At 39.3% G+C, this 16,840-nt stretch overlaps 1 protein-coding gene across 2 annotated transcripts in view; it reads left to right on the top strand.

Annotated features, from left to right (window-relative positions):
- Positions 1-16,840, top strand: part of tmtc2b (transmembrane O-mannosyltransferase targeting cadherins 2b) — a 238,514-nt gene that overhangs the window by 208,587 nt on the left and 13,087 nt on the right. For both annotated transcript variants that reach the window (XM_061970158.2, XM_061970159.2), the window contains 2 exons: positions 5,098-5,179; positions 9,032-9,146. In XM_061970158.2, the coding sequence (XP_061826142.1) occupies positions 5,098-5,179; positions 9,032-9,146 (197 nt within the window). The remainder of the gene's footprint in view (positions 1-5,097; positions 5,180-9,031; positions 9,147-16,840) is intronic.

Genomic DNA, 16,840 nt, shown 5'->3' with positions numbered 1-16,840 from the left:
AGAAAGAAACAACCCTTTTGTGTGAATGAGTGTAAATAGGGGAGGAAGGTTGTTTGGGTTGGTGCACTAATTGTAAGTGTTTCTTGTGTTTTTTATGTTGATTTAATAAATTTTTTTTTTAAAAAACGATACCGATAATTAAAAAAAAAACGATACCGATAATTTCCGATATTACATTTTAACGCATTTATCATCTCTAGTTACAATCAAACATCAATTGTGTAATGAGTACAATACTTACAGTACAAACACTTTGTAGGGTGCAACATAAGACTAGACTGGCACGTTCAGCCTCAGGGCATGGACTACTTACTAGTTAGGCAACACACTGTAGCCTATTCACTACTGCCATCTATTGTCTTGGAATTATACCTGCATGCTAAGTCTAATATATAATACTTTCAAAGGTGACTCAGACATGTAGTAGCATAAAATAGGATAGACTTTATTTATCCCATCCATTTACACCACGGTGGCCTCTGCAGTGCTCCACGCCATCATCTGCTGGGGTGGGGGGGGCCACATGGCCAGAGACGGGAGCAGACCCAACAAAGCAATCAAAAGAGCTCCGTCCTAGGCTGCCCACTTGGAAAACAAGAAATAGCAACTGGACAGCACAGATATCATAATCAGTGATTTGATACATGTGACATAAAAAATCAGATGTTATTTATAAATATGTAGAATTTATTAGCACACACAAAAGTACAGAAAATTGGTACCTGTATAGATTCCCTGGTTCTGGGAATTGGTGTGAAAGGTAGCCATCCCTAGCGAAAAATTATAAAAAATGTGATCAGTGGTTTTGTTATTTTAATTTTGGAACATAATCCCCAAAAACCAATAAAAATGGCTGCCGATGGAACACACTGTATGCAACTGTTGGTTAAGAGATGTACTGGGGCGGTATAGCTCGGTTGGTAGAGTGGCCGTGCCAGCAACTTGAGGGTTCCAGGTTCGATTTCCACTTCCGCCATCCTAGTCACTGCCGTTGACACTTTACCCACCTGCTCCCAGTGCCTCCCACACTGGTTTAAATGTAACTTAGATATTGGGTTTCACTATGAAAAGCGCTTTGAGTCACTAGAGAAAAGCGCTATATAAATATCATTTACTTACTTACTTACTGCTTACTTACTGTTGGTAAAGATGTTAAGCCAAAGACATTTGGCAGTTACAGCGGACAAAAAGAAATGATATAGTGAAAAACTCTGCTCTTCCTATTGGAGTTTTAAATGAAAGGGGAACTGCACTTTCTGGGGAATTTTGCCTACGGTTCAAAATCTTTATGAAAAACATGTCAATGGATGTTGTTATTATTATTCTTATTATTTTAATTTTGCGTTGTAAATATTAAATAAATGCGATCAGAAGTCTGCTTACCATGGAGCCTGTGGGAGCCGTTCAATTCTGCCTATAGAGGCCCGAATAAAACTTTCAAAAACCTCCATTAAGTTTTTATATAAATGATGTAAGTTTATACAGTATGTAATGTAGTGACAGTCACATTTACAATAACATTTAATATTTCCGTATTTTGATGATTTTAAGCGTACGCGGCGCATTAATATCAAAAACGCATCACGTTGCTTTTTTTTTTCTTCATCACTGATTTTGAGAGCCAACAAACATAATAAAACATCACTTACTGTGTAAGGTCTGCTGTCATCAGGATGCCGACTGCAAGGATGTTCATATATTCCCTTTTAGATGAAGAATGACTCATAATCCTCACGAAGAAACGGTGTGCGGGGCGGGGGAAACAAGCGCTTTCCCCGTCTTTCTCGCCAGTTCCAGGTCCTAAATGGCTGTCCAAGTGTCCCAACTTGTCAAATTACTTACTCAGACGTCTCATGTCCAGGTGAAATGCATAATTTATGATCTAGAATAAACTTACATGAAGTGAGGAAGCAGCAGACCATTCGATGATGTAAACATAGGCACACATGGAAGTGATCACGGCGCCGCTATAAATAGTGTGTCTGTGTTACGTTTATAATAACAATATCACTAATACTTGGTTGATATTCAAGTCATGAAATGTAAATGAAGTATTGCTGGTGCTTTTTGAACGGTTATATTTTGGATTTTATGGGTGAAATAATGAAGCGCCTATAAGCGGACTTTTATTTACGTTTATTTACAAGTTAGAATGCATTAAAAAAAATCCATCCTTCGTCATGTCTCATGATTGTGAACGATAGGCAAAATTCCCAAAAAAATGCAGTTCCCCTTTAAGACATTTTCAGGCTACAGTTCTTGATCACATGAACATAATACCTTGCTGATATTGCGGACATTAGACTAGTGTTGTAACGATACCATTATTTTGGTACTTCTTGGTACTTTTCTAAATAAAGGGAACCACAAAAAAATTAGTGGCTTTATTTTAACAAAAAATCTTAGGGTACATTAAACATATCTTTCTTATTGTAGTTAAGTCCTTATATAAAATATTGAACATAAGAGACAACTTGTTTTTTAGTAGTAAGTAAACAAAGAGTCCTAATTAGACAGCTGATGTATGCAGTAACATATTGTATCATTTATCATTCTATTATTTTGTCAACATTATTAAGAACAAGTGGTAGAAACATAATTATAAATCTACTTGTTCATTTACTGTTAATCTCTGCTTTCTTTCTCTTTTAACATGTTCTATCTATACTTCTGTTAAAATGTAATAATCACTTATTATTTTGTTGTTTGATACTTTACATTAGTTTTGGATGATCCCACAAATGTGGGTGTCAATCCGATACCAAGTAGTTACAGGATCATACATTGGTCATTCAAAGTCCTCATCTGTCCAGGGACATATTTTCTGAGTTTATAAACATAATATACAAAAAACAAAAGAAGATGTTGTGATGCCAAAAAATATCAACATAATCATAGTAGTATTGACTACCGCTTATTCCCTTCGGGGTGGCGGGGGGCACTGGAGCCTATCTCAGCTACAATCGGGCGGAAGGCGGGGTATAGTGATTGGCAACACTATATGTATATGTATATATATATATATATATATATATATATATATATCCCCGCGACCCCGAAGGGAATAAGCGGTAGAAAATGGATGGATGGATATATATATATATATATATATAAATAAAAGAAATACTTGAATTTCAGTGTTCATTTATTTACACATATACACACACATAACATTCATCTACTCATTGTTGAGTTAAGGGTTGAATTGTCCATCCTTGTTCCATTCTCTGTCACTATCTTTCTAACCATGCTGAACACCCTCTCTGATGATGCATTGCTGTGTGGCACGCACAAAAGTGCTTTCATCAAATACACTAGATGGCAGTATTGTCCTGTTTAAGAGTGTCACAACATTGCTGTTTACGGCAGACGAACTGCTTTACTGTAGACGAAAACATGACTGCTGTTGTTATGTGTTGTTACCGCGCTGGGAGGACGTTAATGAAACTGCCGAACAATAAACCCACATAAGAAACCAAGAACTCGCCCTCGATCATTCTACAGTTATAATGATTGGGCAGGCACGTTGTTTATATTGTGGGAAAGCGGACTCAGGTCCGCATGGAGCTGGAGGGGGCGTGGCCTCCAGCTCCGCCTGAATTTCGGGAGATTTCTGGGAGAAAATTTGTCCCGGGAGGTTTTCGGGAGAAGCGCTGAATTTCGGGAGTCTCCCGGAAAATCCGGGAGGGTTGGCAAGTATGCTGTACTTGATATAATTACAGTGGATTTTAGGTGTAGATCCACCCATGGCGTTTGTTTACATGTTGACGCCGGTGAGCTACGGTGTGTAGTGAAGCATGTTTAGCTATTCCTCATCCTGCAGGGATGATACTTGTAAGAAACTTACTTTATTTGTCGCCATGGAGGCAAGGATTAGTGATTTAGAAGTAGCTAAAACACTGCCAACGGCGGCTGGACGTTAGCCGCTAGCTCGCTAGCCATGTCTTAAAGCACCTTTTCCTGAGGGCGTTTCAGTGTTATAACTTCACCTTAATCTTTAGTTTTTAAGCCAAAATGCATCCGTTCTCCCTTTTCTGTCTACACACTGTGTCTGCTTGTAAGTACTCTGTGATTGTGTGCCGCCAAACATGCTCCTCGGCTTGTAAACCAGCTATGTCACGGCGTGACTTCGACGCGGGCGTGGGGGATTGCGGGACCGGCACGTTTCAGAGATGTTATCGTACCGAAAATGATTCATTAGTATCGCGGTACTATACTAATACCGGTATGCCGTACAACCCTACATTAGACACACAAATAAGCAATATACAATCGCTGCTAGAGAGACAACCTAACCGTCGCAACTGCGAAGTAACAGATAAAAAAACACCTCTCAGCCAGTAAATTCCTCCGACTCGAAGGAAACGTCTGAGGAAAACACAAAGGAGGCACAAGAAACATAAATACAACAGGAAGAGGGGGAAGAAAACATTGTAATTTATTTGCTGAATGCACTTTAGGTTAGAGAGAACATTTAAATCACTGATAACAAATTCATAAAATGTTGTTAAAAATCGTCCTCAGAACATTGCAACTTTTGCTGAAACTATGTGAAGAAGCTGCAGCTAAATCAGACATTCCGGGAACCACAAAAAAAAAATGCCTGCAAAATCCTGGAGGGACTTAAACTGTTGAAGGATGTCCTGTGGGATACGTTGGCGTCGTCCGCTTCCAGGCCTTTCTAGTCACGCCAAACATTCCCATCAGTACATGAAGGCATCCGCCTCTGTGTTAGTTTTCTTTCCTCCCGTGTCCATCCCCGTTTCCATCGCCCCGCACGGCACACACACCAGCAGTCTGTGGTTATGCTCTAATAGTCTTATTTGCACAGATAAAAGTGTAATGAAGGAGCTTTTGCCCCGCTCGGTCGACTGCATCAAGACTGACCACACATACTGTATGTTGACACACGACACACAAGCCTGGACAAACAGCACTAATGGCCGCTTGTGTATTTATTAAGATTTATTGTTAAAGCGGGGCGGCGGTTTGGAGAGACACCTTTGGGTATACATGGAAGATATTTTGGCGGGTGTTTTTGAGTAGTTTCGGGAGGTGGTTGAACCAATAATGACACTTGCGGTTGTTCCGTCTCAGGGGCAGAAATCAGAAGCAGAGAAGTACTTCTTGAAGGCCATCCAGTTGGATCCCACAAAGGGCAACTGTTACATGCATTATGGTAAGTAGTCATTTATTTTCTCCCTTTCAATTTGACATATCTTGATATTAGTACTTCGTGCACTGGTATATTTAGGCAGGATGCCGCGGTGCTAGCTGAAAACACACCTAATTTCCACTGTCATTTCATTAATCAATCTTCCAGATGGTTGCAGTTGTTTGTTCTTTGAAAGAAGATGATCACTCTTTCCTACTATTTTTAGTAATTTCCCCCAAAGCCTTGTCGAAAGTTAACAGTAGGCCCCATTCAGCAACCGTTCTTAAGAACAAATTTTGTTCTTAGGCCCACTTACGAAGTTTTTAAGGAGGTTTTTGTATTGACCAATTTTTTCTTAGCTGGGATTTGTTCATAGGTAAGAACAAAATCGATGAGTGCTCCAGAGCACTCTTAGGGTGGCCTATTTGTTCTTATAGATAGATAGATAGACAGACAGACAGACAGACAGACAGACAGACAGACAGACATATAGCAAAATGAGCAATATACAGACAATTCAAAATATCGTGCACACACACACACACACGCAAACCTCGACACCATGTTTACTGCATCGGTTATAGTGCCCCAGATCTTAGCTTTATATGTGCCCTTAAACCCCGAGTTTGCACTCCTGAGGATCATCACTACTTTGTTTTTCTCCACTTCTTGCAGTAGAACCTCCATTTCTGAACTCGACCAGTTTTTCTTCCGCTTCGGGGCTGCCGCAGCAGTCCCCCCTTTCTTAATTAAACTTACGTTTTGTCATTATGTATTTCCCCCGCGGGATAATACGAATTTCTCTTCTGTAATATGTGTTTTCTCCGTGTGTTTGATGTTCAGCTTTTCCGTAGGAATTATGCCTTTATATGGGGAATTAAGGGTGTTTACCTATGCAAATTACGTAATTAAGGGTGTTTACATATGCATATAGGGGAAATAAGGGCGTGTTTGTATGCAAATTATGATAGACACGCACGCGCTAACCATTTGGCATTCAGCAACTTAAGAACAGCAGGTGGGCACAATTTTGCCGTTTAAGAACACGTCATGAATTTGAATGGACTCCTCTTAGGAAATCACTTAGGAAGAAAGATAAGAGGAAAAGTTAGGAACTTATTCCTGAATGGGGCCCAGTGACGTTAGAATAAATCATTGTACAACAATGTAGAAACAGATGAAGTTAATTGTACCAATTGTAGGTCGGACACAGGAGGAAGAGGCTGTGCTTAAAAGGAATAAACAACAAAAACAGACAGTCTAAAACATAACATTTGAGTTTTTTAATTGAGGGACACACAAATGGATATATAAGAATGGTTTGATCTTTTCATGCCAAAACTGCAATCCAATTTAGAAAAAGAAATTCCTTATTTGTCTATGAATGTTCTCGTTCATCCAGGTCATTGTTATGTCAGGGCATTCAATCCATTGTTTGTCTTGGAAAACGTTTCGCCTCTCATCCGAGTAGACTTTATCAGTTCATCAGTTGCCTAGGCACACCCTCCTGGTATAAACATTTGGGGTTTTGGCACCAGCCGCTACACTAGATCTGACCAATCTATGTCTATGAGCACGAACTGATGAACTGACTCGGATGATAGGCGAAACGTCTTCCAAGACAAATTCTATATTTGTATTCTTCTCTTATAAAATTCTACTTTTCCTCATTGTTTTACTTTTATTTTGTGATGGTTTTTTTTGGCGGTGCTATGTTTGATTTCATTTCTTTAAATAAGCATATACCCAATAGATAATCGACTTAGAGGTTGCAGATTACCCCCAGGCTGGACATTGGACACCTTTGTCTTTGCTTGAACAGTCAAACAACCTCGGAATTTGGTGTCAAGTTTCATGGAAAAAATGCTCGAAATGCTATCTCAAATAAGTCTCTTTAAATAAGTCTCTCTATTTTAAATAAGTTTGCAGTTTTGTTATTTTTTGTACGTGATGAGTGATTAGTTCCACATTCTGGTTGAAGACGTGCACCCAAAGTCAACACGGTCTATGAGTTCAAAAGTCTAAAGTTTGAAACCATTTATTGCACAGCTAAAATCAAGTTTCATAAATAGGAGCCCCCAACACTCATTGCTGTTACATCAGTATTTCTCAATTATTTTCTGTCAGGGGACAGAAATGTACCCACGGCCCCTGTCTGATTTGAAGTACAGAAGTATCCAACTTATGAGCAGCTATATCTGGACCTTCAGCATTATAACTATGTCCCAATCACGTTATTGTGTGTGTCGACTCTGTAAGTACAGTTGTCTTTAAGGTTCTCTAGGCCAGTGATTCTCAAACTGTGGCATTAGTGATACGCAAGCTCCATCGAGCGGTACGCCAGAAAATACCTGACCGTATATTCCGGATTACAAGGAGCACTTCAAATCCTTTTTTTTAACCAAAACTTGACAGTGCGCCTTAGAACCCGGTGCACCTAATGTACGGAATAATTCTGGTTTTGCTTACCGACTTCGAAGCTATTTTATTTGGTATATGATGAAAACATAAGCGATTTGTGTAGACTGCAATATAACTCAAGTAAACAACACCAACATTGTATATGTTCCATTGAAAATATAGAACATTACACACGGCGCTGTAAAATCTATCAAAATGTTTTAGTACGACTTTGGTAAGCTATGAAGCCGCACCGCTTGATGGATTGTACTGTGCTTTAACATATGAGTATTATTATGGTGTGTGTATAAGGTAAGACATATTATCTGGCGTTTTGTTTCGCAATATTATGCAAAAGCAACTTTTCTTACCTTCTGGTACCTGCTGATCTGTATTTGGGATCTGCATATTTCCGCTTTTGTAGCTCGTGCCTACGCCGTAGTCTAAGCTTCTTCTTTTTCTCTATCTTCTTGTTATGGGACATTCATCCTCCTCTGTTGCCATTTCTAATATAAAGTATTGTAAAGTTCTTACTTATATCTGTCAGTAAACTCGCCATGCATGAAAGGGCTAAAACATACCGGTGTAGTGAGTGTATATTATTCACCCAAGGAACTTTAGTTATTTAAAAGTTTCCGGCGTTGTTATTGCACTAGTGAGCCACGAATGAGGAGATGCTGCTCCGTTATTGATTTAAGTAAAGTCGGAATGCCGTTAAAACAGTTAGCTCCATCTTTTGACACTTCTTCTACTCCAGTCCTTGTACGCTACATTGCTACAACAAAGATGATGGAGAAAAGATGCTACCGAAGGTAACAAATGACAAATGACAAAACGGCGCATCCAGAAGCGACTGTCAGAAATTGGCTTGATGATGGTCTGTAAAACATAATCTATGCAACATTTTGGCCAAAGAAACATCATTACATGTTATGTAGACCACAAAGAAGTGTTTTCAATTTAGAAAAAAAAAAAAATATATATATATATATATATATATATATATATGACTCCTTTAATGCGCCCTATAATCCGGTGCGCCTTATATATGAAAAAAATTGAAAATAGAGCATTCATCAGCAGTTGCGCCTTATTATACCATGCATTGTAACGTGGACCCCGACTTAAACAAGTTGAAAAACTTATTCGGGTGTTACCATTTAGTGGTCAATCGTACGGAATATGGACTGTACTGTCCAATCTACTAATACAAGTTTCAATCAATCAATCAATCCGGTGCACCTTATGGTCCGGAAAATACAGTAATCAAATATTTAAACACAGTGTTACTGTTCAAATTGTGTGTAATGTTCCAGTAGCCAAAAATATCAAATATACTTCTTGTTTTTAATGAATACGTAGGCCAGGTACATGGCGAGACAGGTGTTTTCTGAGGTGCTACTTGGTGAAAAAAGTTTGAGAACCACTGCTCCAGGCCCTCTAACAGTGCATTGCTGTTCCGTGTTGCCTCGCCAGGTCAGTTTTTGTTGGAGGAGTCCCGTTTGCTGGAAGCGGCGGAGATGGCAAAGAAAGCTGCACGGCTAGACAGCGGGGAATTTGATGTGGTCTTCAGTGCAGCTCACATGCTCAGGTAAGTGTAGGATTGTGATTATTTGTGGTGCTACCACCGCATACTCCATTCCACATGTTGAAAAGAAAGAAAGGCATGTGTAAAAGGGGGAGGTGTGCCATGTTTGCACAGTTTATCCTCAGCTGGTCCGATTGACTGCACTTTATAATCCTCTTCTCTGGCGGCCGCGCCAGCTTTCCAGCTGTATATTTTCATATGCTCGTTCTCACTTTCGCTTGCCACTCTTGCTTTGCGAGATCTGGCTCACACTTCCGAATGAAAGCACGGCGGATTTGTCTGAACAATGAAGTGTTTGGAGGAGACCACAAGCCCTCGTCTTCGTCTGAATGCAAGGCGTTTGCAGAGATGTGCAAAATACATGAATGTCCAATGTTGACCTAGTCCGTCACAAGATTGTTAACTGGCTAGAACTGCACCAACATTCTTGCTGTACATTTTATTTCTAATGTAAATAAATGTACGCTGCCCCAGGGCAACCATTCACATAAACACATTTGTTCAGGGCCACAACCACTAGGGTCATACCGTATTTTTCGGAGTATAAGTCGCACCGGAGTATAAGTCGCACCTGCCGAAAATGTATAATAAAGAAGGAAAAAAACATATATAAATCGCACTGGAGCCCGGCCAAACTATGAAAAAAAATTGCGACTTATAGTCTGAAAAATACGGTATGCTCATGACCTGGGCTTTTGTAATGGTTCAAAACATGTTTTTCTTTCATTTAAATTCATCAGTTGTTTAAATATGATGTCATAAAAGGTAAGATAAAATCTATTTTGCTGTCAAAATTCAATAATAAGGTTGTTCAAATCAAATTAGGAGCGTGTAAGACAACCTGCACCCCCTTGCAAAAATGCAAAATGGTTCATTCCTTTTGGCGCCAAATCCAGCATGGAACTCTTCAGTGTTGAGTGAACACATGCATCATAATGTCATCAAAACTGACATGCATGCATTCACACACAGCGCCAACCTTTGGGAACCAGGATGAGATGATAGAAGAAAGGTAAAAATATGATAAATGTATTTGCGGCGGCATCGGACAAAGTTGTTTAAGATTCACTTTTGCATCGCATAGCACATAACTGTGGTGCGTTTAAGGAACCTTGATAAAGTTCAAAACAGAGCCGTCACTAGTTTTTAAAGACAGGGGAGGCTCAACCCAGAGTAGAGGTCAAATTAATAATAAATTAGAATAATAATGATGATTTGCATTCACAAATGATATTCCTACACGAATAAACTAAAACTTTAAACACCGTAGTAAACAGAAACTTAATGGAAAATAATGAAAATATGACAGTTTTTATTATTATTTACTCATTCTTTTTATGATCCGTTTCCCGGGTCATGTTTTGTTCTGTTAGTTTGACTACCTCAGTTCTGTTTTCAGCACCCCTGGGTTTGTGTTTTGGTATCCATGGGTGCTGATTATTTTCACCTGCCTCTGATTAATGTTCGGGACGCTCACCTGCTCCTGGGCACTAATCAGAGAGCTACATATTCCTGTCTTTCACCCCACACTGTCTGGCTGTCTTATTTGCTTCCACACAACAGTTAGGACGTCTAATCCTACGATTCCAGAGCTAAGCTTTGTTTTTGTTTGCCTGTTTTTATACTAAGCTTTCACGCAAGCTATTTCCTTGGCTTTGTTTCCCGTGCGATCGGCACACTAGTTTTTTTGTAGTTTTGCATGTTCCATCGACAATAAGTCATTGTCTCACCTGCACCTTGCCTTCAGAGTTTCCTGCTGCATCTTGGGAGAACGACCCACGCATAACCATGAGACCACGTCGTTACAATTCTGGCTCCTTCATAGTACATTTGTTAGCACTATTTTACAAAAAACACCAAACAATTTAAGGGGGTTTAAGAATACTGTAGGAAGTTTTTAGCCCCCCTAAAAAGTCCCACAGGTTTGAACACTTGATGAAAAACATTATTGATGAAACAAAGACATAAACATGCCAATATTGTGGACTTTCTGATCATAATAATTTAAATCACCAAAATGATTCCCGGGCGCAGCCACCGCTGCTGCCCACTGCTCCCCTCACCTCCCAGGGGGTGATCAAGGGTGATGGGTCAAATGCAGAGAATAATTTCGCCACACCTAGTGTGTGTGTGACAATCATTGGTACTTTAACTTTAACTTTAACTTTAGAGTGTGCCATCTACTCTGCTTTTGGTTGAGCACGTTGGGAAGACTGACATGTTCGTAGAACGCCGTCTATAATGATGGGAGGGTTTACATCTAAGAGGGAACTGGTCTACAATCACATCATCTAGATATGTTAATACCATCTTTAAAAAGTCAAAGACCTTATTAAAGTTGTCCATACAAAATATTGGTGGCATTACATACTGCATGCAAAACCCCTTAGTAATAATAATGAATAAGTATTATTAAAGACCAAAATGAGGCCACAAACAAAATCTTGTTTTGGGCCAAACAAAGCCTACAGCCTGCGCTAATATACAATCACCGTATTTTTCGGACTATAGGGCACACTTAAAATCCTTTCATTTTTTAAAAACTCAACAGTGCGCCTTATAACGTGCAAAATAATTTTGGTTGTGCTTACCGACTTCGAAGCGATTTTATTTGGTACATGGTGAAATAAAAGTGTGACCAGCAGATGGCAGTCAAACATAAGAGATACGTGTAGACTGCAAGATGACTCGCGTAAACAACACCAACATGTTATATGTTCCATTGAAAATATAGAACATTACACAGGGCACTCGAAAATCCATCAAAATGTTTTAGTACGACTTTGGTAAGCTATGAAGCCGCACCCCTTGATGGATCGTACTTTGCTTCAACATACGAGTATTATTATGGTGTGTTTATAAGGTAAGACTTTTTATCTGCCGTTTTGTTTCGCAATATTATGCAAAAGCAACTTTTCTTACCTTCTAGTACCTGCTGATCTGTATTTGGGATCTGCGTAAGTCCTCAAAATGTGCGCACGTCCGCCTTTGTAGTCTGTACCGACACCGTAGTCGATAAGCTTCTTTTTCTCTACCTTTTAGTTATGGGACATTCATCCTCCGCTGTTAACCATTTCTAATATAAAGTAGTGTAAAGGTCTTACTTACGTCTGTCAGTAAACTCGCCATGAAAGCGCTAAAACATACCGGCGTAGTGAGTTTACATTATTCACCCAAGGAACTTTAGTTATTAGAGTTCGGTCGGACGTTTTTTCACTGGACGTTGTTGTTGCACTAGTGAGCCACGGATGAGAAGATGCTGCTCCGTTATTGATTCAAGTAAAGTCTGAATGTCATTAAAACAGTTATCTCCATCTTTTGACACTTTTTCCACCTTGTCCTTGCACGCTACACCGCTACAACAAAGATGACTGTGAGAAGACACTGCCGAAGATGATCTGTAAAACATAATCTATGCAACATTTTGACCAAAGAACCACCATTACATGTTATGTAGACCACAAGGAAGTGTTTTCACCTTAGAAAAAAATAAAATAAAATGACTCCTTTGATGCGCCCTATAATCCGGTGCGCCTTTTGTATGAAAATCGACCTGACTAGACCCGCTCATTGGCGGTGCGCCCTATGGTCCGGAAAATACGGTACATATGAATGCAGAGGTTGTTTTATCCACGCTTTTCTCGGTTTACCTCTTACTTACGAGTCCACTTGTTGGATAAAGAACCAAGCGCATGTAGAGATTGTCTTGGTGTGGTTCCTGTCCCAGGCTGCAATATCGTGCCTTGCTCAGCACAACCCCTTATTATCCTGGTTTGTTAGCGCAAGTTCAATTCGACCCAATAATTCTACCCGCTCTATTGCAATGTAAACCTATTGGGAGACACTCGTGGTCATAAGCGGTGCTCAGGCTTTTCTCTGCCAGCTTGGCCCGGGGCCTGGCTCTTTCACAGCTCCCGCTCTTTATGTGTTTACGTTGGGTGCAGATGTGGAAAGGCCCCCAGTTGTTAGGAGAAGAGACACTTCTCGAAGAAGGAGGCGAAGCTCTTCAATGTGCAAATGTCTTTTATCGCCCTCCTGGGCACTTCTGATCATTTTGCTTCCAGACTAATAATCACATTCTTTCTCCTTTTAAACAAGTGTTATGAGTATTTTTTTTTGTCTACATTGACTCTAGTTTGCAGCCTTTTGAACAATAGGCTGTTTAATGCTTATAGGCCATTGGGGGGGTTTTATGTGTCAAATTATGTGATATTATACAGTAAGCTATATAATCACAGCCAAGGGAAAGGTTATCATGCACACACACACACACACACACACACACACACACACATTATTGTATTTGTTACCTTCTTGAGACCTCCGAATAAAGCCTAGGACCACCCTTACTAGGTATATAAAGATTTGTATTTACAACATTAATAATATATACATACTACGCAAATATAAAAAAGCTTTCTGTGAAAAATGAGTTGGAATTTCACAAGAAAAAGGTCATATTTCCACAAGAAAAACTCAGAATTTTGGCAGTATTATAATAAAAATCAAAAAATTTTACTCAACGCAAGTCAAATTTTTTCACAAGAAAAACTGAACATTTGTGTAATATTATGATAAAAGCTGGAATTTTACTCCATAACAGTCGCAATTTTACAAGTAAAGCTAAAAATGTTGGCACTTTTATGAAAAGAGTCGTAATTTTACTCGACAAAAGTCACAATTTAATGAGAAAACTTTAGAATGTTGGCAATATTACAATAATGATCGGAATTTTTACTTGGCAAAATTATGACAAAAGTCATAATTTTACTCCAAAAATTTCACTATTTTTACAAGAACAACAACATAATTGGCAATATTGTGATACAAGTCAGAATTGTATGTGATAAATGTCACCATTTTGCATTAAAAAGTAATCATTTTACAAGAAAATATTGCAATATTACAGAAACAGAATTAATATGAGATTGTTCCCAATTTTATAAGAAAGAAGTCGACACTGCTTTTAGTTCATTTATTTATTTTTTTATGTTTGGTTTGTAATTGTTTTTTAATCTTATTATTTACTTCAAGTTATTACAGTATGTCACAATATACATATTTATTTTATTTTTGTAATTAATTTTGGCCTAAGGGGGCGCATTTCAATTTCTTACACACACTTGTTATTACATATGTTGGCCAGAGGGGGAGCACTTCAGATTTTTACACACACTTGTTATTTCATATGTTGACCAGAAGGGGAGCACTTTTAAAACCGACACACAGTCAATTTGAAAAATCCCTCCTCTTTGGGACCACCCTAATTTTGATAGATTTCACCACCAGGGGTGCAAATGAGACATTATCTATTAGATGCAATGGTTTTCCGTATCGGGACCATGATTTCGGTCCTAACTTGTTCACTGGTCCTCATATGGAAAGTACTTTTCCTTGTTGATGTCTCAAGAAGGATAGAAATACAAGAACACACACACACACACAGTATGTACTTGCAGTTCACCTATTATATCAATTCCCATCCCATAGCCCATGTGTTGTTTATCATGTCAAATTGCAGCATATCTGAACGATTACAAGCATGTCATGATGTTAGCTATGCCAATTTGATCCCGTTTGGCTTGGTCTCAGCTCCCGTACAAAATGTCAAAAATGAAAACGTTGTACTGATGATACTTCACATTGTGTAGTACATCTTTAATTATATATCTATATTCAATGTTTAGTTGGCTTACACACAAATACATGTTTAACAGACAGGACCTCCGTGGTTTTCATCCAAATACCAATTTGTTCTCGCGGTATCAGCGTCATGCATCAAGTAACACCGTTTGCGCAGCAATTTGTATTTGTCTGGAGTTGATAAAGCATCTGTAAAATAAGATGTCCGATTAAGAAGATCAGTTCTTCGGCAGTTCATTTGTCTCCCATGTCTCCGTCCTCTCGTGGGTTCTGTACACGAGACACTTGTTTGTATGTTTGGCAACCATTGCCTTTTACATTCCTCACTTCACTGCAGTCTGGCAGCCTTTCGAACCTTCCTGATCTCCTTCAGTCGTGTGTTTAGTAGCTCTCCAGTCGACTTCTGCCAAACGTAGTGAAGGGTTGAGCAAGAAAATCTCCTTTTTTCCCCACATGGCTGTTTCCTAATCAGCTGGCAAACAAACCATATGGTTGTGGTTAGATGAAAAATCCACATTTGTGAAGAATGAATAATCCAGCAAATCGGATTGTCGGCATCTTGGTTACTTTTATATGTGAAAGCATGAGGAGGTAGAAAAATAGTTGTATTCAGCTATTTATAGTAGATTAAATTATAGACATATTATTTACTCACAATTTACAGATTTCAGGTACTATCACATGCTACATGGTATTATTTCTAGTACCTGCTTTTCCAGGTGTGCCAAGATGATACTACAGATCAGTGACGTGCAGTCACTAGAGGCCCCGCCTCACCTGCCATCATGGAAAGAAAAAAAATATAAAAAGAAAAACAATTAATTAAATTGTTATATGTATCCAGTGATTATACTATAAAGTTATTTTCCATTTAACTTCACCAGTTTTAGATTATTTTTATTCAAAATCGCTGAATTTTCACATTTGCCGTTCAAATACTGAGAAGAGACGGTGCTGTGATCAGCAGCCAGTTGAGGCACGTCACTCAGTTGTGCCTCAACATGGATTGCAAACTAAGCTAACTGCTGGCCTGCTGTGCAGTGAGACCGTATTGCTATATGAATTATATTATACATTTCCATAGTTTAGTTAGCTGAGGTATATAATGTACAGTGTATTTTGTCAACAACTGTATGTGTGTAACGTATTTCTTGTGCTGAGCAATCATAAAACTGCTGCGAAGACGCACTGGCTGAGGCTCGCAGTAATCCCGCCTCCTTGTGCCGGTTAATGCACCCCCGCCGTAGAACGCACCCCCCGACAGGAGTGCCCCACCAACCAAAGCCCACACCCAAACCCCCCACGTGCAAGACCGAACCCACTCAAAAAAGTCACCCAACAAGAAGCCAAAAAGTGCAAAAACAACAATGCTCGCGTTGGAGGAGCCGCGAATGACCGCAGGGCCACAACATTAGGTACACCTGCAGACTGCAGCACGGATTTCATATTTCATTCATTCACAACTCCTCCAACACGAACATTATTGTTTTTGCACTTTTTGGCTTCTTATTAAATAACTTTTTTAAAAGATTCAATCTTGCACGTGGAAAGTTTAAGTGTGGGCTTTAGTTGATATAACACTCCCGTCAGGGGGTGCATTCTACGGCGGGGGTGCATTAATCCAGCACAACCATAAAAACGTTTTTTTTTATTAAATGTGCTTTTTTGTGTGCTACAGTTTGTATGTGTAAAGTTCAAGTTAAGTTAAAGTACCAATGATTGTCACACACACACTAGGTGTGGTGAAATTTGTCCTCTGCATTTGACCCATCCCTTGATCACCCCCTGGGAGGTGAGGGGAGCAGTGGGCAGCAGCGGCGCCTCGCCCGGGAATCATTTTTGGTGATTTAACCCCCAATTCCAACCCTTGATGCTGAGTGCCAAGCAGGGAAGAATGCTGCTATGAGCTTTTAAACACAACCCGTTAACTGCTGCCAATCAAATAATGAATAAGATACTCTTTAGGGTTCATATGTTTGTAAATCTGACTGTGATGAAGTCAGTGCCTCACCAGCCATGAACCTCACTGCACGTCACTGCTACAGATGTGCTAT

Source organism: Nerophis lumbriciformis, linkage group LG10 (genome assembly GCF_033978685.3).
Source record: "Nerophis lumbriciformis linkage group LG10, RoL_Nlum_v2.1, whole genome shotgun sequence".
Taxonomy (NCBI): Eukaryota; Metazoa; Chordata; class Actinopteri; order Syngnathiformes; family Syngnathidae; genus Nerophis; species Nerophis lumbriciformis.
The sequence above is the reverse complement of the archived record's forward strand: the minus strand, read 5'-3'. Positions and strand labels throughout refer to the sequence as shown.